The sequence below is a fragment of the Akebia trifoliata genome, chromosome 14, assembly GCF_017979445.1.
Source record: "Akebia trifoliata isolate Shusen 1 chromosome 14, ASM1797944v1, whole genome shotgun sequence".
Classification (NCBI taxonomy): Eukaryota; Viridiplantae; Streptophyta; class Magnoliopsida; order Ranunculales; family Lardizabalaceae; genus Akebia; species Akebia trifoliata.
Genome location: NC_141388.1, coordinates 29,906,674 through 29,930,566, shown reverse-complemented (window position 1 = coordinate 29,930,566; position 23,893 = coordinate 29,906,674). Strand labels below are relative to the sequence as shown.

Here is a 23,893-nt window from a genome sequence, read left to right as displayed (position 1 = left end):
TCTTGGGATATGTATAATCATAAATCTTTTTCTTATGTATCCTGAGGCAAATGATCTATAATTCTGTGATGAGGCATGTGTCAGAAGCGGGTCATCGTATTATCACGACTTAATTAAATTTTGAAAAAGAGCTGTTGGTCCAATTTTACCCTTTGTTAAAAGTAAGTGGGATTGATCAATGATTTTGAGAATTAAATAGGGGTAAAACCGTCCACAAGGGTAAAAATGATTATAGAACCCAACTGACCAAGGATCCAGCTGTTTCCACCTGTGTGAAGTTTCATCATAGCTGCAGATCTGATAAAGAAAAGAACGGCCACGATTCGAGAGAGTAAATTTGCGGTTCATTTAAGAAGAATTTGTTTCGAGTTTCCTTTTTAAAGACAAGGGCGGGGAGAGGCAGCTCTGTAAGAGAGAGAGACGCGAAATCTAGGGTTTCGAAGGTATTCTGTTCTCAATCTAATTTTCCATCTTAGTTTTCTGCAGATTCTCTATAGATCTATCAACTATTTCATCGATTTGGCTATCTTACTGTAACTGATTATAGATTCTCTCTCTCTTTTTTTTTTTTTTTTTTGCATTGTTGAAAATCGATTTGAGATTAATTCATGAAGCAAATGTGGTTAGATCTACAACTTGATTTTGATTTTGATTTATTTTTTGAATTTGTTTGAATTGGTTGCCGTTATTTCATGGATGATGGATCTGCATTTGATGGTTTGGTGGTTCGAATACATTAAGATCGGGTTTTTTTTTTTTTTAATGTTATTTTGATCATGAAGTTGTGGATATGGCTGATCTGTTTTCCTTTGAAGTTTTATTTAGATTTCAGAACAATTAATTGGTTTTTTCCAACATTTTTTTTGTCTGCTTGTATGAATTCGAAAGGTTTGCTTCATTTTTCATGATGGGAAACGATTGAGGCGCACCACCTTTGTCTATTTGTGTCTATTTATTTCTTAAATTTCATGATTTTGAAACAATTGTTTAAATTTTCTTGAGAAAATGGCGAAAATGATCATGATCACAAGCAATGTTTTTAAAGGGCGTCTATTTGTATCTGTTCCATGATTTTGAAACAATTCTTGGAATTTTCTTGGAAAAATGTGAAAATGATTATGGTCACAAACAATGTTTTAAAGGTGTTGGAGGCTTGAAGGTTCAAAAGTTCAAGAGAATGATTTTTATTCCAATGCCTTGGGGATTGCCTCAGTGCAAGTGTCTCAAAGACGGCCTTAAAGAGATGCCCTTTTTTTGTTAAAGGTTTATGCTTTATTAAAGAGGCATTGGAAAAGCTAATGCCTTGGGGGTAGAACTTGTCTTTTTGATTCCCTTTGACTAAGGTTTATGGAATATAAGGATCTGTTTTTTTTTTTTCCCCCTCAATTTGTCTTTGAAATCCAATACATACAACCCTTTATAATTATAGATCTGTCCCTGTTAGAATATTTAATTTACACAAGAAAACTGCTAGCCTCACTAATGGGTTGATGCTTTCCATCAAAATGACTGTTGGGATGGTAGGGATTCCCAAGAAAAATGCATCCCTAGGAAAAAAGTAGTAATCTCTATAAGATTGGAACAAATCTTGAGGAAATCTGTAACCTGACGGTCATGTTGATGGAGGGTTGAGGTTAGAAAAGTGCTTTACATAAAGGTAAATATTACATCTTGTCTTTTGGCCCTAAGCTGTACAACCCATAATCAATTTGCAACCCTCAATCTTTGGCACTTCTTCCTATTTATCTTTTAGGCTTCTTCTTCTACTCTTAGAGTGCTGTTATTATTATTTACTTACAATGGCCGTTACTATACTTATTGCTTTAGTATGAGGGATTGAAAAATTGGAAAGTTGAAGGTATGAAACTGTGGACGTAATTCAGGCTTAATTTGATTTTGATGAGCTTGAAATTTGGATATTAGAATTTCGACTGTAAAATTATGAATCATTCTTACTTTTTCTTAGGATTCTTAAAGTTTTATTTCCTGACGAATGCTAATATCCAATGCTTCATGCCTTTGAGACTTCAACAAGTAAAATCCCTTGCCTTATGTGTATGAAAACACTTCTCAATGAATTTGTGATATTAGAAAAGATAATTACTACTAAATACAACTTCAAGAGTTACCAAACTGATGTTTCTAAGAGTACTAGACAGTGACCATGCGTTATTGATATTTATGTGACAAACTGTCATGTTTCCTCACCATTTTCTGATCATTCTGAAGCGAAATTTTGTTTTTTTACCCTATTTCTCCAGCAAGCAGTAGAAGATGGCAGATGGTGAGGATATTCAGCCCCTCGTATGTGACAATGGAACGGGAATGGTCAAGGTATAAGAATACGATTCATAAATGAAAATTTTGTTTGTTTTATTATTTTATTGAGCCATCAGTAACCCCTTAGAATGATTGACTCCTGACATTGCCCTTACAAACTTTTGATTGATATTCAATCATCAGGCTGGATTTGCTGGAGATGATGCTCCAAGGGCCGTGTTCCCTAGCATTGTGGGTCGACCTCGTCACACTGGTGTAATGGTTGGTATGGGACAAAAAGATGCATATGTTGGGGATGAAGCACAGTCCAAGCGTGGTATTTTGACTTTAAAATACCCAATTGAGCACGGTATTGTGAGCAATTGGGATGACATGGAGAAGATCTGGCATCACACCTTCTACAATGAGCTTCGTGTGGCCCCAGAAGAGCACCCAGTTCTCCTCACTGAAGCACCTCTCAACCCCAAGGCCAATCGTGAGAAGATGACTCAAATCATGTTTGAGACCTTTAACACTCCAGCTATGTACGTCGCTATCCAGGCTGTTCTTTCCCTTTACGCTAGTGGTCGCACAACTGGTAAGCAAGTGATTTTCTCTGGTTCTTCACTGGGATTTCTTTTCTCAGCCGCAATAGCTTTCTGTTCGTTATGATCAATTTGAAATTCACAAACAAGTGATTACAAATTGAGATTGCTCATCGTGTTTGGTTAACCACAACTGCAATTTATTGATTTCACAAAAGCAGGCGCTCTTAAGATCATAGTTGACGAAAATTAAATCATGATTTTGACAGTTGTTGGTTATATCGTGATTTAGTCAAGGATTTTTTTTAAAAAAAATCTCATTATTTTTATTTCTAGCATTTCTTTAGTGTTATTTTATCATTTAATAAATAAAATACAATTTTTGTATAATTAAAAAAAAAATATTTCTATTTTTTAATTTATTCGATGTTTCCCGACTTTATCGACTTCTTCCGAAGGTTTCTCTGGTCGAATTACCTCAAACCCTGTCTTTGTTACTATGCTTATAAGATTGATGATGATGACGTGTGCAGTTTAATTTATGTTTGGCTTTTGATCATCTGTTACGACTGTTTACCTGGTAAAGTGATGTATGCATGCTTGTCCATGAATGACTTGTCTTTGTTGTGTAGGTATTGTTCTGGATTCCGGTGATGGTGTCAGCCACACGGTTCCCATCTATGAAGGCTATGCCCTCCCGCATGCCATACTTCGTCTTGACCTGGCAGGCCGCGATCTTACAGATGCCCTAATGAAAATCTTGACCGAGCGTGGCTACTCTTTCACCACCACTGCAGAACGTGAAATTGTAAGGGACGTGAAAGAAAAACTGGCCTACATTGCCCTTGATTATGAACAAGAGCTAGAGACTTCCAAGACTAGCTCATCTGTGGAGAAGAGCTATGAGCTACCTGATGGGCAGGTCATCACTATTGGAGCTGAGCGTTTCCGATGCCCAGAGGTTCTCTTCCAACCATCGATGATCGGTATGGAAGCCGCGGGCATACACGAGACCACATACAACTCTATCATGAAGTGTGACGTTGATATCAGGAAGGATTTGTATGGAAATATTGTCCTCAGTGGTGGTTCCACTATGTTCCCTGGTATCGCCGATAGGATGAGCAAGGAGATCACGGCATTGGCCCCAAGCAGCATGAAGATCAAGGTCGTGGCTCCTCCCGAGAGGAAATACAGTGTGTGGATCGGAGGATCCATCTTGGCATCCCTCAGCACTTTCCAGCAGGTATTGTTTGTGCCTTTTAGTATATGTATATGTTTACTTAGCTAAAGGGCTCTTGGAAGATGTTTGATTGTTGAATATTATTTTGTTTTATGAGTGCAGATGTGGATTGCAAAGGCGGAGTATGATGAGTCTGGTCCATCTATCGTTCACAGGAAATGTTTCTGATCATATGCTTGGAGAAGTTTGCTGCGTATTTTCTTTCTTTCTTTTTTACCAATTTCATTTTCGTTCTTGGTCTAATTTAATTGTCGGACAATGATCTTGTAGGGATGAGTTTATTGCCCCTGAATCCAATTTGTTCATTATTGTGTCAATTCTGAAATTGTGCCGTACGTAGCATGGATGAATTTGTTCTGTGGATGATCATAACCATTTGTGTCCATCTGGTGATGGGTTTGATGATCATAACCATCCATCTAATGGGCAGTCCTCATGGTCATGGCCACCTCTAGGCATCCAAAAACACTTTCCAAGAGCCCTTCAACTAAGTAAACGTATACATATACTAAAAGGCAGTCCTCATGGTCATGGCCACCTCTAGGCATCCAAAAATGTTTGCCTAGTTATGAGCATTGGAGTATATCTTTCAAAATAGACATGACTTTGATGATCATAGTCCAAAATTGAAAATGCCTCCTTGAATTTGGTGGAATTGCATAATCCACCTCACATTAAAGTCAATTATCTATATGCTATGTATAAAGGGAAGCCATGCTTTAAATTTGGAACTAAGGTTGAGTGATGGTCAATTTTTTTTTGTGGTTCGTTTCTTTATCTTCTTTCAAGGGTTCATAAATTTTAATTTTCCACCAAGAAAGATCTCATGAGTCATCGTTCTTCAATCAGTTAAAGAATGATGGTTGTTCTCAAGTGGAAAAAATTGAAGGCTTAAGAGATGTTAACTGGGGAAAAATGGGAAGATTGATGGCATAAGTTATTTTCTTATTCTCCTAAATCCCTTTTGAAATTATCTCCCCAAGTAATAAACCAGGGAGAGATTGCTGCTTCTGCTAATTGGCAGGCAATAATGTGAAAAATACTGTTAATCGTATGTAGATGTGTAACCCCCTAACCTTACTAAGGTTCCTTGGGCTCACCTCTAGGCATCCAAAAACATGATCCAATGCTCCATGGTTACAGAGGATGAAATTCTAAGAATTTCCGTTGAATTTCATTCTTTAAGTTTGAGAGTTATGTGCAAGTGCAGAAGCTTTCCATATTCAAAACCTTGGAATCTATTTCGAAAGAAATTATTTTTTTGATGATAGCTGTGGTGTTGGATTTCTGATTTGGTAATTCATCGAGCAAAATGACTCAGTGGAAATCTATTTGAGCAAAACGACACTTAATGAGGGTCAAAATCTTACTATGTTAGCAAGGAGGAAAAAGTTTCACTTTCTAGATATGTCCACTAGACTTCAATTTTACTTGGAAATTGTAGTTTGTCGCAGAACCACCAAAAGTGAGATGGTCGACGTCCAATCTGATGTAGTAGGCTTTGGCATTGTTTCCAGCACACCAGACAAGTGCAATTCCCAATATGTTAATGTTAAAAAATTATTCAAATTTACATAAAAATGGGATTTTCGAGGTATTTAACCATGTGAAAAGAAAAAAAAAAAATCAGTTCCTTTGAAAAACACATTCCTTATTTAATTTAAATCTTACTAAGAGTAACTGAGTTCAAATGCATTATCACATTGGAAATCCAATACCACAACCCTTTAGATTTCATCGAGAAACTTAGATAAAAATACAAAATAATAAATAATTAATTATTTTTTTTTAGGCTTAATCTAATGTTTTGAAAATGGATGGCTACTGAACTTTTAAATTTAAAATTAAAATTCAATGGTAAAAATAACTTTTGATTTTTACAAATTGACTTAGATCCCATAGTGACCCCCATCCCTCAAATGTTTTGATATCTAACATAACCATCCTACCTATAGGAATTTAGGGTATAGACCCCTTCCCTATGAGGAAGGAGTATCAAACTAAATCCATCTTCTTTTAAGGGTGGTACATAGGATAGAAAATAAGTTGATCTTCCATCCAAATACCACATACATTCTTGTCCGAGATATAACTAAAATGCATCTGGACAAACCAAGTGAAGGTATGCAAAGCCTTAAAGAATATTCATTTGGTTGGTAGGACCAATTTTTAAAAGATAACATTAAAAAAGCTTTTTTTTTTTTGTTTGTTGTGTGTGTGTGTGTGTGTGTGTGTGTTAACGAGAATTAAAAATTCGCCCACATCAAATATTCAGAACCAGATATGAACTTTTGCATTCCATTTGCTTGGCATGCTATCATAGCATGGCTGACCCAATTTTGCTCTGTTCATATCATTAGTGCTCTTTAATATTTGGGGCTCCATTTGTCTCTTTCTTTCTTCCATAATTAAAAAGGAGAAAGGATTTCTACCCATCAATTCATAGGTGTGCGCCCCCACCCCCCTAGCAGTCTCCCTAGCTAACAATATCAATCAATTCTCTTCGAGTGGGAGGGAACTTGGATTGATCCCCTCCGTTGTTACATCTTGCTCCTACCCCCAAACTGCAACATAGTGATTTAGCACCTCTGCAAAATTCGATTGTCCCCTGAATTTATAAAACTCCAATGTACCATACCAGAATTCAATTCGGACTTAGACCCATAGCTCAAAAACAACTACTTTGATGTCATGGCAGGTAACACCCAGATTGAAATTTCCATGTAATCTGATTGCTGCCCTTCATCAGATTAAAATAGAGGATTCCTTGTCTGAGTCAACAATTGCTATCGCCAAAAATTAAAAAATTGTACAACTTATTCAGTTCCCTCCTACCTGACTTCAACCAGTTGCTAGCCACTAACTTAAAAAAAAGAATAGAAGTTATTCAGTTCCCTCTAACTTGACTTCAACCAATTGCTAGCCTCTAACAAGATCACCTCACAAAACAGTTTTCAAAAAATTAGTAAAATTCTCCAATTAGGAGTAGTTAGTTGATTTGATGACTTATCGATTGATTGCCAAAGATGATTTCAAACTTTTACATCCTTCGAACAAATTCAAATCTAAAAACAATATAGGAACTTTTGCTAATGCCACCCCAATTCATATGTAGATGGCTAAAGAATTATTAAACTTGGGGGTGGCATTAGCAACTCTAAAAAATAATTATATTTTTGTCCTTTTAGTATACGAAAGTATTTTTAGTGTAATTATTTAATGAGCCTTTTGGTGTTGGCTTCTGTTAACTCAAGAAATAACATAATTTCTTGATCACGTCAACACAATATCCATCCAACAGTGAGAAATTATCATATAGATCGAGATAAATATCATTGGGATGTCAAGGTTAAAGAATTCAGTCACTTTTTAGCTCTCTTTATTCACTACTAATCCTTCCCATTCCTCGCTTCACCCCCCAAAATATTCCAAATGACAGTTCTTTTGAATCATGTGCAATTGCACATGCCACCCTGCCTGGCCAGTTGTTAATAATTGTTAAAAGTAAGAAATTTCCAGTAGTAAATGTTGGTATAGTGTGATGCCCAACTCCTTTACTGGATTCCTAGCCCAAAAAATGAAAATAATAATGGTGCAAACATTTGCATTTACAACAAATCATGCAGGGTGATAACATGTGACTGAAAGCTTTCCACATAACTTACAATGGTGGGACGATCACAAAAGCTCTAAGAATCAGATACCCCAATACAAAAGGATGGACGGGTAAATAAATTGGCATCACATCCATGCAAGGAGAATAATAGCCATCTCTTCTATCATATAAAATAAAAAGGACGGGGAGAGATCTTGATGTGTGGTCCAAAGATCTCAAGTACACATATAGAGCTCATAATTTAGTTGACTTTGAAATTACTGGTATTTGGTTCATCATCCAACTAACTGTACTGTACTGGAAATTTGTCTTGGTTTCTAGGGTTTAATGTGCTTGGTTGGCCCCAACTTATGTCAAACCAAATTCAAGAAACTAAGACCAACAGGTTTATTCATATATAGATCATAGAAAATGTGAATTGCAGAATATAACACCAACCAACAAAATGAACAAAAACTGAACTTATCGTTGGAAAGATTGGTGGATGCACAAAACAAGGGAATGGGATCAGTTTCAACTTACAGTAGAAAGTAAAAATAAAAAAAACGAAATTAGGAAAACGAACAATCAACTATTAGATTTGCGGCGCAAAAAAAGAAAATGCAGACCCGGTGATTGAAGCAACATGGTGTGTTATATGGAGCTTGGATTCATGCCAATCCCTTCCAGTACTGAAAAATCAGATGGTCCCACTGTGTCAATGAACCCTCGTACTGAAAGGTCGGGTACGTCTGTCTTTTTACCAAGCAGTTCTTGGTCCATGAAGACGACAACAACCGTAATATCATCGTGGAAGAACCGTCGAACCCCTTTTTCAACCTTTTTAAGATCAACATATCTCATTTCTCTCTTTCTAGCTGCCTCATTTAAAGCTGTTGTGATGAGTCTTCTTGCTATTCCCTACCGTTAAGATTTCCATAGAAAATAAAGAATTAGAATCTTTGAATGATATATGAGATGAGGAAACAAAAACAGGAAAAAAGAAACATACCGGTCGTGGGTATTTATGCACGATCTCAACAGCTTCCTGGTTTGTCATGTGCTCCCATAGCCCATCAGATGCAAATATTAAAAATTTATCTTGTGCTCGTATGGCTCTTGTATATATTGATGGTTCTGCTGTTAGAACAGGTCGTCGAAGTGGTTCTGAAAGCCGGAAACGTGGGAATGATGGATCAAGAGAAAATTCTGGTCTCTTCAAGTATGCATCCCCAATTGATCTAGATACCTATATTTGTGGCAAAAAAAAAAAAAAAAAGGTACAATATAGTTACTGATAAATCTTATTTCATAAATTAAATTAATGAAATATGCTTAAGTAGAAAAATGAGTAAAAAAATAATGTGTGGCCAAATCAAAATATCAGAATTTATGCAAATCATAGGTGGTGCGTAAAGGACAACAACTAGTTTCAAGAAACTTTACCTATGGTATTGAATCACATTTCCTATTTTTCTCACTAATTTGTTCCCCTTGTATTTCCGTTTGTGAGGTGAATTCATTCAAGGAGTAAAATGGATGTTAGGTTCAGCCATTCTCAATCTCACTATACTCGAAGTTAGGTTCGGCTATACTCTACTATCAAAGTTTCAATTCTCGCTCCCCACTACAACTTACGAAAAATGCTTTAACCTTCAGAAAATTTCTAGGCTATGTTTGAGATATGACTTTTTAACCCTTCTATGGGCTTTTTCAAGTTAATACTAATTGAATCTCTGCAGTACAATTTAATAATGATTTTGGTTGTTTTGGAAAATATTCAATATTGGGCCAATATTTTGTTGACAGTATACTGTAGAATAAGTTGACTGCCACCTTGACCAGATGGGTTTATCATCAAGTTTATTAGAATAGTTTAAGGGAGTGGATGATAATATATTCATAACAAATAAACAACATATATCCTTGTAATCAAATTTATATTCAATCTTAAAGTGACATACTAATTTTTTGCAAAAATGACATAATTTTCATTTTTTAAGCCCTCACTAGTTGATCATTAATGTATGAGAGCAACCTAACTCTCATTTGTTGAACATCCCTTGGTGCTTAAATAGTTCTTCAGTGCCTTCTTATAAGTTTACTGTTTTACTCCCATATCATTTCCGTTAACAACAAACGCTGATTTTTTGTTATATTTCTTAACAATAAACCCCCAATATCTCACTACAGAAATTGGTTTTCTGAGCTGGTGAACATGTCTTAAGGCATTTATCAGCTTCTACATACAATACAGAGCAATTTTACCAGGCTCGCTAATATAGTAGCGAACTGTGAACTGGTACAAACCTAACCAGTTCAAGGTTCGGTTCGTTGTGAGTTCATAAAAAAACAACGAACCTAATGAAACCCCTATTTTGGTGAATTTTAGGGATGCCCCAGGATTTTGTCAATATTAGAGAATAGAGATAACCCTTATTTTAGAGATCCCAAGATTTAGACAATATTAAAGATACCCCTTTGTTTTTAAACTAATGGTATGCTCCCTTAACCTAAGTCTTTTTCTATGAGATTAACACAATGACTTAAATATCCGCCACGAACTACTTCTAGGAATCGAGTTCGTTCAAGAGTGGTGAACTGCGAACCCAAATTCGAACCAGGTAGCATAGATACAGAGTTCCCTTTAAGTTGTACATTTAGATTTGAATGACTAGAACCTTAGATTAACAACTTGGGAATCATTTATGTCAACACCAAAAGGAAGAAAAATGAGTGAACTACTAGATAATACATCCATAACTAAAATTGAGGAACTAAGAAAATAGACTTTATAGAAAATAAATACAAGTAACAAAAGCTGAAGGGATAAACCTGAATGATGCCTTTAATACGCCATACCCCATGCTTTAAAACTACAACATGTGCATCGTCCGGATGTAGAGACCTTAGTTCTTGTCTAACCTCCTCCATACTTGCATTATGATCACTTGTTAATTGCTCTGCAACAATGTTATTTGACCTACCTACACACCCTATGATAGCTCGAGAATCACCCAAGTTAGCAATATATAATGTTCCTCTCCAAATAACTCCAACCAAACAACAAGATCCAATGGCAGCAATTGAGGGCTTTATTCCACAAGTTCTACGCACAAGAGTAAGAAATGCATCCTCGGTTGCAGAGAAAGCACTTCTAAGAACATCTTCAGATATGGTTCCATTTTCTCGAGCAATCCCTGCAAAATAGGGGAAAAGAGTTGCAATGCAGATCTTTAGAACCATGGCTCAAAATTTATTATGAATCGATAGTATCAATATCAGCCGAGAATGATACGAACATTGACATCAAAACATTTAATGTTTCGGAATGTATTGGATTCTATTGGAATGTTTTGGACTTTCAGCCAATATATTATGAGTTTTTCTCTTGATTGAAACATTGCATCGAGATGAGATCTTAAACGTTGGTCACAACCATAGTAACAAAGTTTGCATTCAATAATTATTCAGTGGGCCTTCAATTTGGATAAATTTGTGAAAGTTTAAAAAAAAAAAAATTGAAAATTTTTGGGGGCATACAAAACAATGTTTTTGGATTTCTTACCAAAATCCAAAATCTTCAACCCCCTAAAAAAAATCTTATATTGTTATGGAGATTTAAATGTTGAAAATAAAATTTTGTGGTTGAAGGATAAAATTTTTACCCTATTTTGCAATTGATGGATAAGTCATCAATTAATTCACGAATTCAGCGAATTAATCGGCTAGTCCCTCATTTGGAGAATTTTAGAATTTTCAAAAAAATTTGGAGAATTTTGTGACTATGCTTTGAACAATGAATTTTATTTTATTTTATTATTATTATTTTTGGCCGGGGACAAAAGGAAGTCACAGAGCAGGCCGAAACAGAAACTAAATCTTGAAATTTTGGCCAATATACTGGAAATTTAGTATTGGAATTGGTCAAGGCTGATCTAGATTTGAAATGTTTGAATTATCCGTAACAGGAAAAAAAAAAAACTAATCAGGAGATTTGGAAAATTTACCAAACTTTCACCAACTTGATTTTGGTACATTAATTGAAAATTTAGTTGTGATGACACATAAAACTCGTGACAGAACTAACTAATTAACACATCGACAGTGACAATTTGGTGAAAAAAAGAGAGAAAACACATCAAGATAAATAATCTATCGATCTCCATTTTTATACCAAAAAATAAATAAAAAATTCGATTTTGGGCGCAAATTGGCTACCAAATACAATTCATAATCTTCAAACTTCAACTAAAATTATTAGAAAAAATATAAAAATAAAATAATCAAGAAAATCAGGAACTCACTCATAAGATGAAGAAAGAGGTGATCGCGAACAAATCGAGAAGCATCAGGACCACCATGACCATCGTAAACACCAATGAAGGTCGCATCGCGTCCAGTCTCCACTTGACTATGATCCTCGAGATTCTCGTTGGCTTGGACTACAGCAATCGAGAACTCGCCTTGCGAGTGACGATCGAGATCACGAAACCAGAGAAGTGGATCGTCCACTCCACTGCAATCATCATCCTTGTTCATACGGGAGTACTTCCGTACTGGGCGCAAACATACTGAAACAATCCTTGCCAGCCATGAAAACATCCCTCATTTCCTCAACAAAGAAACCCTAATAAGATTCAGAGAGACCGCAGAAACCCTAGAAAGAACAATAGATTTGATACTACCTGTCCCTGTCTCTCGCTCGAGTGATTGGTCCGAATTGAAAGAAATTACGAGTAATCGATCAGTCCGATTGAGAAAGGTTTTTTGTTTCGCGAGAGAAATAGGGATTGGAAGGAGAGAGGAAATTAGGGTTTTGGGGTAAGAGAGAGTGAGAAGGTGAAGAAGAAAAGAAAGAGAGTTGAAGAGTTTTGGTTCTGTTGAAGAAATGCTGAAATGGGAAAGTTGACGAGAGGCGCGTGCGAACTGTGAAGTGCGAACCGTGAAGGGATCTTTATGAGAGTTTTTTTACAGAAACGCCATTTGGTTGGTTGATATTTACGGGTTCGCCATTCCTTTGTGGGGAAATGTAATTGGATGGTAAGACCAATCCGTTCCGTTACAATGACTTAGTACTCTTTGTTAATCTGAAAAAAAATTAAGTACTCAAACTTATGAGTTCTGAATTTAAATGTTGAAAAAATTATTTATTTAAATATCAAAATAGTATTGAATTTATTAAAATTAAACACTAAATTCATAGAATCATGTTTATTACATATTGTTGAAACTAGTAAATTGTCTTTTTTATCTTTACAATCATATTATACGTTATTTGCATGTTTTAAATGCTTATTTCTTATCAAACACAATAAAATATATTATTTTTTATAAAATTAAAATATAATTTGTTTTTAAATAATAAGTAATATTCAAAATTTTAATTTTTAAAGAATAATTTTAATTTCTAGAATCCCACAAATATCAAATTAAAAATAATAATGTCATATAAGTTACCAAAATTTGAATTCAACATTGTCATAAAATCTATTCATACAATATGCACGATCTTCTCTTTCGTAATATCAATTGGAGCATTCCATCATCTTATTTCAAAGACGAAATAACTTAATTTTGGATGAATAATTTTCGATGGAAATGAAGAATGTTTAGTTATAAAAGCATCCCATGAATTAATAAGGACAACCTACATCATGGCCAATTTTTTTGTCTTATATAAGTTAAAGTTTTTGGAATGAGCCAATTTTTTGTGAAAATAATCTATATGATTTGGAGATCATCCTCACAAAAAATTAGCCCATTATGAAATTTCTAACCACGTCAAAACTAGTTTTAAAAAAATAGATGATTTACGATTCTTAAACTTATTTTGATGGGGTTAGAAGTTTCAGGATGGACTGATTTTTGGTGAGGATGATCTCCTTATTGTAGATATCATCCTCACAAAAAATCAACTCATTTCGAAAATTTTAACTCACAATTAGGCTATGGTGTGGGTTTATTAATTTGTGGGGTGCTTATATAATTATCCATGAGATATAAGAAATAATATCCTTTTAAGTATAAGGGCATACTTGTTCATGTGAAAAAGAGAAATGCTTATCACTTCAGCGTAAAAATTAAGTATCAAAATAGTGCTTAATTTTTTTCACTTATTTTCAGTTATAAACGCTGAAAATATGGAGTAAACAAACGTGCCAATTTGACAAAAAGTGCTGAATTTTTTTACAGCATTAAGCACTAAAATTAGATCAAACAAACAATGCCTTAGTATTTGGATTGTGGATTTGAGTTTCTATCAGGATTTGATTTAGTAATAACCTAAGGGATTGGTTTTGGATCAATCATTTATCCATTTAATAGATCTCATCTATAAATATTAGGAAAATATGTAAATTATACTATATATTTAGTTTATAGATATAATTAATGAGTACTGATAATATGACTCGCCAGGTGGCATACTCAAATGACTCCATGATGTCGACAAGTTCAAGAATCGTAGATTTGTACGCCACAGGATACAAGGTTCCCTCAGGATACACGGTTCCCTCAGGATACACTTTTTTATGGGGAAATGCAATCGTGTATCCCGAGGTGTACAAATCTATGGTACCTAAACTTATCAAGTCATGGAGTCATTTGAGTATGCCACCTGGCAAGTCATATTATCATGGCTCATAATTAATTTAAATTTTCTATGTCAAATCGGATCAATTGTTATTGGAATGGATTTGGATCCTAATATTAAGTGTATAAAATATCAATATGACAGGTCTAGTGCTTATCGAATTGACTGGATCCAAATTGATCCAACATTTTCCAAACAAATTCAATATGTACATAACGAGCCAGTTTTAAAATATTCGGTAATGGATATTGAATAATCTCTAACAAGATTTGTAATTCTGTTCGGCCCCTGCATCAAACTTTGTATGGTATACTTGATTGTATCCACTGAGTCAGATAAAAAACGTTCGGTATGTTAGAGTCATCACCGACTCAACCACATAGGATCGATAGATTCAATATCAAATTAGAGTTGGACTTACATTAAGACTATTAAAGAGTTTTATTTGGATTAAAATTCTCTTTTTTAAATTGGTTAGTACCTCATTTTGTCAATCCCAAGCCAAATGTTGTCGAGTATGTAACTGATAGGTAAAACTCGTCCAGGACATATGAAGACACATGTTAGACATGTCATGACACATGGAAGATGCATCATGACACATGGTAGACACATTGTGACACGCGGTGACACATGCAGACGCAACTCAGACACATTGACGTGTGTGCACCTCATTGACTATCCTTTCGCGTATCAAACCCAATCGGGTATCTGGACCACCCCTTGACCCATTAGACATACTCGTGAGACCTTATAATGTGTCTGTATAAGTTCCTCCTTACACATTTAAGTTCCTCATCCCCTTTCGAGCCTAATTTTCATTGAATTTATGGTTTTTGGCATACGTGGAAGTGCCCCCAAAGCCAACGAGTTATTTTGAATGACTTTCATTTTTGGAGGTGGCAGAACTACTATTCTGGTGATGCCACCGCTAGTGCTACCTCCAATGTCCAACTGTCATATTTTTTACCATAATGACACAAACGGTGCCACCGCCAGGAAGCCGTTGGAATGCTCATTTCTATAAATGAGAAACACTTGGTTTCATTCTTTCTTGATCATCACCTCTCTTTCGAAGCTTAAATACATATGTAAATCTCAAGAGCCTCAACAAAGCTAGGAGACACTTCAAGTGAATTTGAGACGACGTCCATCACGTCGAAGCATCAAGATTGATCAAACTTCACTTCCCTTATCTTCCTTGCAATCGAATAAGCAAATCAAACCAACCAAGGAGCGAAAGAAGACAGAAGAAGTGAAGATCCAAGGATCGACAAACTCAACATACCTAATAGGCAAATCCTTCGATTTTGAGTAAGTCCTTGTTTTGTTTTTCAATTCAAAACTCATTGTAAAAGTTTCCTTAATTTTTCTCTAAAACAAAGCGCTCGTTTGAGTCGAGGACTCAAGTAAAGTGACTAAAGGTTTAAGATTTTTCCTAGGAAAAAAACTCCATTTCAAGAGAATGCGGCTCTCTCGATCTTAAGATTTCATTTTTGTCCTAGTGAAAAATGCCATTTCGAGTGGATGCGTTTCACTCGATCTTAAGGTTTAGGACTTGTCTTAGTGAAAAATTCTATTTCGAGTAGATGCGGTTTACTCGGTCTTAAGGTTTTAGAATTAGCCTATAAAATTCTATGTACGATTTTAGGTAAATCAAAAACTTATATTCTAGTCAACGTTAAAGAACCATCAATTTGATTTTCTTAGGAGTGAACGTAGGCATTATTATTGAACCACAATAAATAGCTTGTCTCGTGCATCTTTTAATTTCCGCAAACTTGTGCAAAATCTTGTATGGTTGTCATGAATGAATGTGCCTTGTATGTTTGAACCCATATGATATGAATGACATGTATTGAAAGCCCATAATCAGATTTTGCATAATTCATCAAATTGCACACATAAGATTTATGATCAAATTGGGAATCAGTGAATTGACACTTAGAACATACTTGTTAGCAAATTAAAAATATCTAAGTACACACATTTAAAAAGATTTTTAAATTGTCCTATTCACACTCCTCTAGGACTTGACACGTTCAAAGCATGTAATTTCAATTGGTATCATAGTGGGTTACTCTAGAAAAATCTAACAAATGAATTGATCCTTAGCTTTGAATCATATCTAACAATCTCCTATAGTTCTATGATGAGCCGATTCTTAGGAGACCTAAAATATATGAAGTGGTAGCCGTCCCTTTACCATACACATCGATTATTTTGGCTCCATGGTTGTGTAGTAGGGTTTGGGGTAGAGCTCCACATTGGTTTTGGTTGATGATTATTACCAGTAAAGGCTAAGAGAATCGAAATATGGAGGTCTAGCCTTTACCTTTAATAATCACGTTCATGCAACAGATGATAATGTTACAAAAAGGTTCAGATTCTTTTCCTGATTACATTGAAAGTTCAAGGCTATTTGGGATAATCTCACTATTATTGGCAAGTCTATCCCATATCAAAATAGGGTATTATGGTTGCTTTAGGGTCTTGGACTTGGTTATGAAACCTTTATGACCACCACGTTAAAGCCACCTATTCCTTCATACCATGAAATTATTCCTATACTTCAAAGTCAGGAGGTTCGCACTCAATGACCCACAATAAAAATAATTAGAATCAAAATAAGAAAGGACATAGCCAAAACCAATTTGATTCTAAGGCGAAAAGATTTATTCAAGGAGTTAGATTTAATGGAAACAAAAAAAGTGGAGGTTCTATGCTTGATGTAGGTTATTATTATAAAAAACATGGAACTGGAAATAGACATGAAACATCTAAAGGGGTAACCAAGGCTATTATAATGACAAAAAAGACATCATTGTGTGTTAGATTTGTGGGAAGAAAGGCCATAATGCTGTAAAATGCTTTAATAGGTTCAACCACTCATTCCAGACTGATGACATACCGCAAGTCCAATGCGGGTAAGTTATTTAATTTAAAATCATATAGAGGAGATGATGGGGTTATGGTTGGAAATGGCCAAACCTTAGACATCACGCATATTGGTGATGCTCATGTTAAGGGGATGACAAATCAATTTTGTTTGAAAAATGTTGTGGTTGTACCCCAAATTAAGAAAGATAATTTATCTATTAGCTAGCTCACACATGACATGTTGCTTATCTTTGAATTTAATTCCATTGGTTTTGTGATCAAGGATAGGAGAACCAACAAAACAGTAGCAACGAGGCATAGGAAGAGTAGATTGCATGCTTTAGAAGAAGCAAAAACAACTTTTTTTCTCTCATTGTTTTAAGAAGACACCCAAGAAAAGATGGCATGATCGGCTAGGGCATCCACATTACAAAATAGTTGAATTTCTTTATTGTCAAAATTTTATTTCCATAAACACTCCAAATAAAGTAGATTCAGTTTGTGAAAGTTGTCAATTGGGAAAGTCTACTCGTTTATCGTTTATTATCAATAATGAACAAAGTGATAAATCTTTTATGAAAATTCATTCAGATTTATGGGGACTGACCCCGATTTGTTCTACTGAAATTTTTTGTTACTATGTGATATTTGTTGATGACCATGGCTTTACCCGCTAAAGAAAAAAAAATCAGACTTTCTGGAGTGTTTTATAAAATTTTGCAACTATGTTGATTGCCAATTTGGTTAGAAAATAAAATTTTTCCAATCCGATGGACGTGGTGAATTTTTTGACAATCAATTTCTTCAGATATTGGCTGAATATGGGATTAGACATCAACTTTCCTGCCCAAAAACCTCTGAACAAAATGGATCAATGAAAAGAAAACATCGACATATATGAGTTGGGTCTTACACTGATGTTTCATGCTAAATTTCCTAAAAGGTATTGGATCGTTGCTTCATGACTGTGGTTTATCTTATAAACCGTCTTCCTACACTGATTCTGAAAATGGATTCTCCTTTTTTCAAGCTATTTGGTAAACAACCAAACTATTTTAGCTTGCATTTATTTGGTTGTAAGTGTTTTTCATACTTGTGTGACTGTGTCAAAGATAAATTGGATCCCAAATCATTACCTTGTGTTTTTTTGGCATATAGCACGATCTATAAATGTCTTTATCCTCTTACTGGACGAATATATTATTCTCGTCATGTGGTGTTTGATGAAGCTTGTTTACCTTTCTCTAATCCATCGACCCTTAATTTATGGAAACTCCCAATTTGAAGGCAAACTAAAATTTTATAATGAATGGATGGATCTATCTAATTCAGATTTCACAACTTACTTGGATTCTGTTTATCGTTCTCCCTACCTACTCCATCTCTACAAGGGATATTCTTGAAGTATCTCAACCTCTAACTCTTTAGGATGATACAATATCGTTAGAGCTTGTTGATCCTCCTGATGAATCTCTAATACCTTCTCTTAGCGATGCAACACCATTAACAACTAAGGGTAATATAACAATCTTGGACTCACCTATTAATACACCAGCTGTCATATCAGATCTCATGCCTCAACCTTCTAGTACACAAATTGAGAGTGTTGTAGTCTATTCTTTATCTTCTGATACAAGGCAAATACTTACTAGATCAAAGAGTGGGATTTTCAAACCCAACCCACGGTATGCCAACTTTACCACCACTTCCGAATCAATACCATCTTTAGCTAAAATCAATAAAAATAACTATCAAACATCTAGGTTGGTTTGTTGCAATGAAGGAAGAAATCACTGTTTTTGAAGAAAATCACATGTAAGACCTTATCCCTTATACCTCCATGATGAATGTTGTGTGTTCCAAATGGGTTTTAAGTCAAAACTCAATCCTGATGGATCTTTTAAGCGTCTCAAAGCCCAATTAGTAGCAAAGAGTTTCAACCAAGTGGAAGGTATTGATTTTTCTGAGACGTTTTCCTTGTGATTAAGACATAAAGTATACGAGCTATTTTCACTTTTGCTACAATGCGTGCTTGGCCTATCTACCAACTTGACGTGAAGAATGCATTCCTTCATAGGATTTTGCAAGAACCAATTTTTATAGAGCAATCACCTAGGTTTATAGATCCCACTCGCTCTTTACATATATTTCGGCTAAAAAGGGCTCTTTATGGCCTCAAACAAGCGTCACATGCCTGGTTTGATAGACTGAGCTCATTCTTACTGGGCAAAGGGTTCTTTTGTAGCGTAGCCGACCCCTCCTTATTTGCTTGTCATTCCCAGCATAATACCATTCTATTTTTATTATACGTAGATGACATAGTTCTTACTGGTTATTATCTTGGATATCTTAATTGGTGTTAGAAAATAACCTTATGATCAGAAATATAAATCAACAAGAACATAAGAATCACACAAGACACAAGATATACGTAGTTCGATCAAAGTATCAACCTACGTCCACGGGAGAAAAACAATGATTTCACTATATTTACCAAAGAAGAACTAGGTTACAATTTCTCTCTGTCTTTCGTATATGTTTCACACCCCTTCTAGTTTCATCTCTTACCCTTTATATACTTAGGGTAACAAATAAGTTAAACAGGTCGGATCCAAAATCGAACCAAATGGGGGCTTCGCCCCCGGTAATGGTGGGGAAACCCCACGCATTAGCAATTAAATGGGTCATGCGGGTCGTTTACAGATCATCAAAAGATCCCGGTTTGAATCCACAAATCCCATATACAATAATAAAAGACATAACCCAACAAATCTCCACATTGACTTCAATTTTGCAAAAAAAAAAAAAAGAAACTACTTTCGCCTTGCCCTATTAGGGCCTCAAGAACTGCAAACCCCTATCAAGTTCAGGCTGCCCCTAAACTTGATACTTGGGATGACCTTAGTCATTAAATCTATTGGATTCTTTATTGTATCAATCTTTTTTTTACTATAATAACACCCTGAGTAACCACATCTCCAATGAAGTGCAGTTTAACATCAATATGCTTTGTCCTCTTATGATATATCTGATTTTTGGTTAGATGTATGACACTTTAGTTGTCACAAAATACTGTAATAACACCTTATTCCAAACCCAAATCAGTAATCAAGCCTTACAACCATATTGCCTCCTTCATTGCCTTTATAGCTACCATATACTCTACCTTTGTGGTAGACAATGCGACTGTTGAAAACATAGCCCGTTAAAGATCTCCTCCTGTCTAAATCACCAACATAATCAGAATCGACATACCTAACAACACTAGTAGAAGTGTCACTGCTTTTATCATATAGCAAAACAACTCCTGTAATACCCTTTAAATAACTCAGTATCCATTTAACTGCTTGCCAATAGATTTTCCCAGATTTATCCATGTATCTATTGACTACACTAACTGCATGTGAAATGTTAGGCCTAGTACAAACCATGGTATACATAAGACTGCAAACAACACTAGCATAAGGAACATGAGACATGTGCTCCACCTCCTTATCTGTTTACGGGGACATCTGGCCTGAGAGTCTAAAGTGAGCTGCTAGAAGGGTACTCATAGATTTAGACTCTTGCATCCTAAAACGATCCAACACCCTCTCAATGTATTTCCTTTGTGATATATACAATCTACCTGCTCTTTTATCCCTATGAATCTCTATACCCAAAATTTTCTTTGTAGCTCCTAAGTCTTTCATCTCAAACTCATTATTGAGTTGAGCTTTCAACCTCCTAATCTCAGATGTATCTTTGCATGCAATCAACATGTCATTTACATATAATTGTAAGTACATAAACGAACCATCTATGAGCCTTCGATGATAAATACAACTGTCATACTTACTCCTAGTATAGTTGTTTCCTACTATAAAAGTATCAAACCTCTTATACCACTGTCTAGGAGACTGCTTCAGGCCATATAAAGATTTTTTCAACAAACACACATGATCTTCCTTCCCATGAATAATGAATCCCTCGGGCTAATGCATATAAATATGTTCTTCTAACTCACCATGTAGAAAATCAGTCTTTACATCAAGTTGTTCAAGCTCTAAATTGTGTAAGGCAACCATGGCAAATAACACCCTGATAGAAGTATGTTTCACCACCGGTGAGAAAACCTCGGTGAAATCCCCACCTTTTCTCTATGATACCCCTTTGCCACCAATCTTGCTTTGAACCTAGCATCATCAACACCTAGAATTCCTTTATTTTTCTTGAAATCCCATTTGCATCCCACAATCTTCTGACCCTTTTGCTTCTAAACAATCTTTCATATTTGGTTTTTGTGAAGAGACTTGATCTCCTCACTCATGGCAACACACCACTGTGTTAACTTCTCACATGTGATGGTCTCTTGATAGGTACATGACTCCTCATCATCTATAGTTTCTACCATACTAAGTGCCTAATCCACCAAATTTGCATGAGCAAATCTCTAAGGTGGCCTAACCTGCCTCATTTGTTTGTCTCTAGACAAGTTGTACTATTGTAACTGAACCTCATCCCCGATAATAGGATCTTGTCGTGGTTCTTCATCCTCTTGATCTAGATCATTTGAACAATTATTTTTTAAAACAGAAGTCTCTAGCTCCACCTGTTCAATGACACCACGAGGTCTCTTAGTATAAAGTACTTCCTTCACACTGAACATGACAGACTCATCGAATGTCACATCCTTACTGATAATAAACTTTTTCCCTATCGCATCTGGGCACCACAATCTGTAACCTTTCACTCCAGCCTGATATCCAAGAAAAATGCATTTCTTTGTCCTTGGTTCAAACTTACCATCGTTTATGTAAGCATATGCCGGACATCCAAATATCCTCAACCTAGAATATGTACATCTCCTTTGAAGTTTTGAACTCAATAGCACTGTTAGGAGACTTGTTCACTAGATAACAAGCTGTGTGAATAGTTTCATCCCAAAACTGCTTTGGCAAACCAGAATTTGATTGCATGCACCGCGCCCTTTCCAATAAAGTCCTGTTCATTGGTTCTGCAACCCTATTCTATTGTGGTATCTTCCGTACTGTGTGATGCCGCACAATACCCTCAATTTTACAGAACTCAAACCGTTATCAATCCTCAATATCTTGATCTGTTTTTTCAATTTTTTTTTCTATCAATATCTTTCATTACTTGAATTTGACAAAAACTTCATCTTTGCTCTTCAAAATAAATATCCAGACTTTTCTCGAAAAATCATCTATGAACGTCAACATGTATCTGCCTCCACCATGTGATGCAATCGGAGATGGACCCCATAAATCAGAATAGATATAGTCCATAGTACCCTTGGTTCTGTGAATACTTGTATTGAACTTTATTCTGTACTGCTTCCCAAAAACACAATGCTCACAAAAGTCCAATTTTCCAACTTTCTTTCTATCAAGCAAATCCTGTTTGCTCAATATTGTCATCCTTCTCTCACTTATATACCCGAGGCAGATATGCCACAATTTGGTGGTATCTAAATCTGCTACTGATACTGATGCTGTACCTGTAATTATTTGTCTTTGCAATGCATATAACCCATTTTTCTTCAACCCTTTCATTACCACAAGATCACCCTTAGAAACCCAAATTACTTTATCCCCTGCCTTATAACAATAGCTATTTGAGTTTAGCATACCCTAGGAAATCAAAATTTTCTTCAAATTTGGAACGTGCCTGACATCTGATAATGTCCTCACAATACCGTCAAACATCTTTACTCGAACTATGCATATCCCCACTACCTTACAAGCAGCATTATTTCCCATAAGAACTTCACTCCCATCAAAAGGCTGATAGGTTGTGAACCAGTCCTTATTGGGACATATATGATAAGTGCACGCTAAATCAAGAATCCACTCCTCACCAAAGAAATTGGTAGAAACTGAGAATACATCACCATTATCACTATTTCCATCTACTACTACTGTATCGTCAGTATCATAGTCATTATAATTAGGGTATTAACAAAATTTCTATATGAGGGTAGTAGTGAACAAATCAAAAGTATGGCCTGATCTTCTTCATCAATTTTAACACCAACATTATTTAAATCCATAACAATACTATTATATTCATTAAGATGATCAGGGATATAAATACCTTCTCGCATCTGTAAGGTGTGAAACTGTTTATTTAGATACCACCGATTTGTGAGAGATTTTGTCATGTATCGAGTTTCCAATTTTGTTCATAGTAGATCTGTCGTGTTTGAATCACCTACTTCTCGCAGGATTTCATTCCCCAAAGATAACAAAATTGCACTGTGTGCCTTCTCCATGATCTCCTCTTTCTGTTCTGGTTTCAACGATTCAGGCAAATTATCGCTTCCCAACAGTACTTTAGATAAACTTTGCTGAACAAACAAAGCTTTCATCCGAACCTGCCATAGATTAAAATCGTTCCTTCCATCGAATTTCTCGACATCATACTTCACAGCCATAGCTCTGATACCAGTTTGTTAGAAAATAACCCTATGATCCGAAGTATAAATCAATAAGAACACAAGACACAAGATATACGTGGTTTAGTCAAAGCATCGACCTACGTCAACAGGCGAAAAATAACGATTTCACTATATTTACCAAAGAAGAACTAGGTTACAATTTCTCTTTGTCTCTCGTATATGTCTCATACCCTTTTCGGGTTTCATCTCTTACCCTTTATATACTTAGGGTTACAAAGAAGTTAAATGGGTCAGATCCAAAACCAAACCAAATGGGCCCAATATTTTTCCCGAGGGCTTCGCCCTAGGTAATGGTGGGGAAACCCCACAAATTACC

At 35.5% G+C, this 23,893-nt stretch overlaps 2 protein-coding genes across 2 annotated transcripts; one reads left to right on the top strand and one right to left on the bottom strand.

Moving 5' to 3' along the window:
• Positions 1-295: 295 nt before the first annotated feature.
• Positions 296-4,364, top strand: LOC147386705 (actin). Its single transcript, XM_086422027.1, has 5 exons — positions 296-443; positions 2,262-2,334; positions 2,464-2,857; positions 3,437-4,050; positions 4,150-4,364. The coding sequence occupies exons 2-5, from the start codon at positions 2,275-2,277 to the stop codon at positions 4,213-4,215; spliced, it is 1,134 nt and encodes a 377-aa protein (XP_086278153.1). The 5' UTR covers positions 296-443; positions 2,262-2,274; the 3' UTR covers positions 4,216-4,364.
• Positions 4,365-8,036: 3,672 nt separating this feature from the next.
• LOC147386704 (Protein phosphatase 2C family protein) lies at positions 8,037-12,582 on the bottom strand. Its single transcript, XM_086422026.1, has 4 exons — positions 11,950-12,582; positions 10,478-10,842; positions 8,655-8,891; positions 8,037-8,563 (listed from the first exon to the last, which is right to left on the bottom strand). Exons 1-4 carry the CDS (start codon positions 12,245-12,247, stop codon positions 8,297-8,299), a joined length of 1,167 nt encoding a protein of 388 aa, XP_086278152.1. The 5' UTR covers positions 12,248-12,582; the 3' UTR covers positions 8,037-8,296.
• Between the last annotated feature and the right edge of the window lie 11,311 nt (positions 12,583-23,893).

Coding starts and splice junctions, on each gene's coding strand:
- LOC147386705 (XM_086422027.1), top strand. CDS start 2,275: ATGGCAGATGGTGAGGATATTCAGCCCCTCGTATGTGACAATGGAACG. Junction 2,335..2,463: donor ATGGAACGGGAATGGTCAAG/GTATAAGAATAC, acceptor TTCAATCATCAG/GCTGGATTTGCTGGAGATGA. Junction 2,858..3,436: donor CGCTAGTGGTCGCACAACTG/GTAAGCAAGTGA, acceptor TTTGTTGTGTAG/GTATTGTTCTGGATTCCGGT.
- LOC147386704 (XM_086422026.1), bottom strand. CDS start 12,247: ATGTTTTCATGGCTGGCAAGGATTGTTTCAGTATGTTTGCGCCCAGTA. Junction 10,843..11,949: donor CCTCTTTCTTCATCTTATGA/GTGAGTTCCTGA, acceptor CCTATTTTGCAG/GGATTGCTCGAGAAAATGGA. Junction 8,564..8,654: donor TGCATAAATACCCACGACCG/GTATGTTTCTTT, acceptor TCTTAACGGTAG/GGAATAGCAAGAAGACTCAT.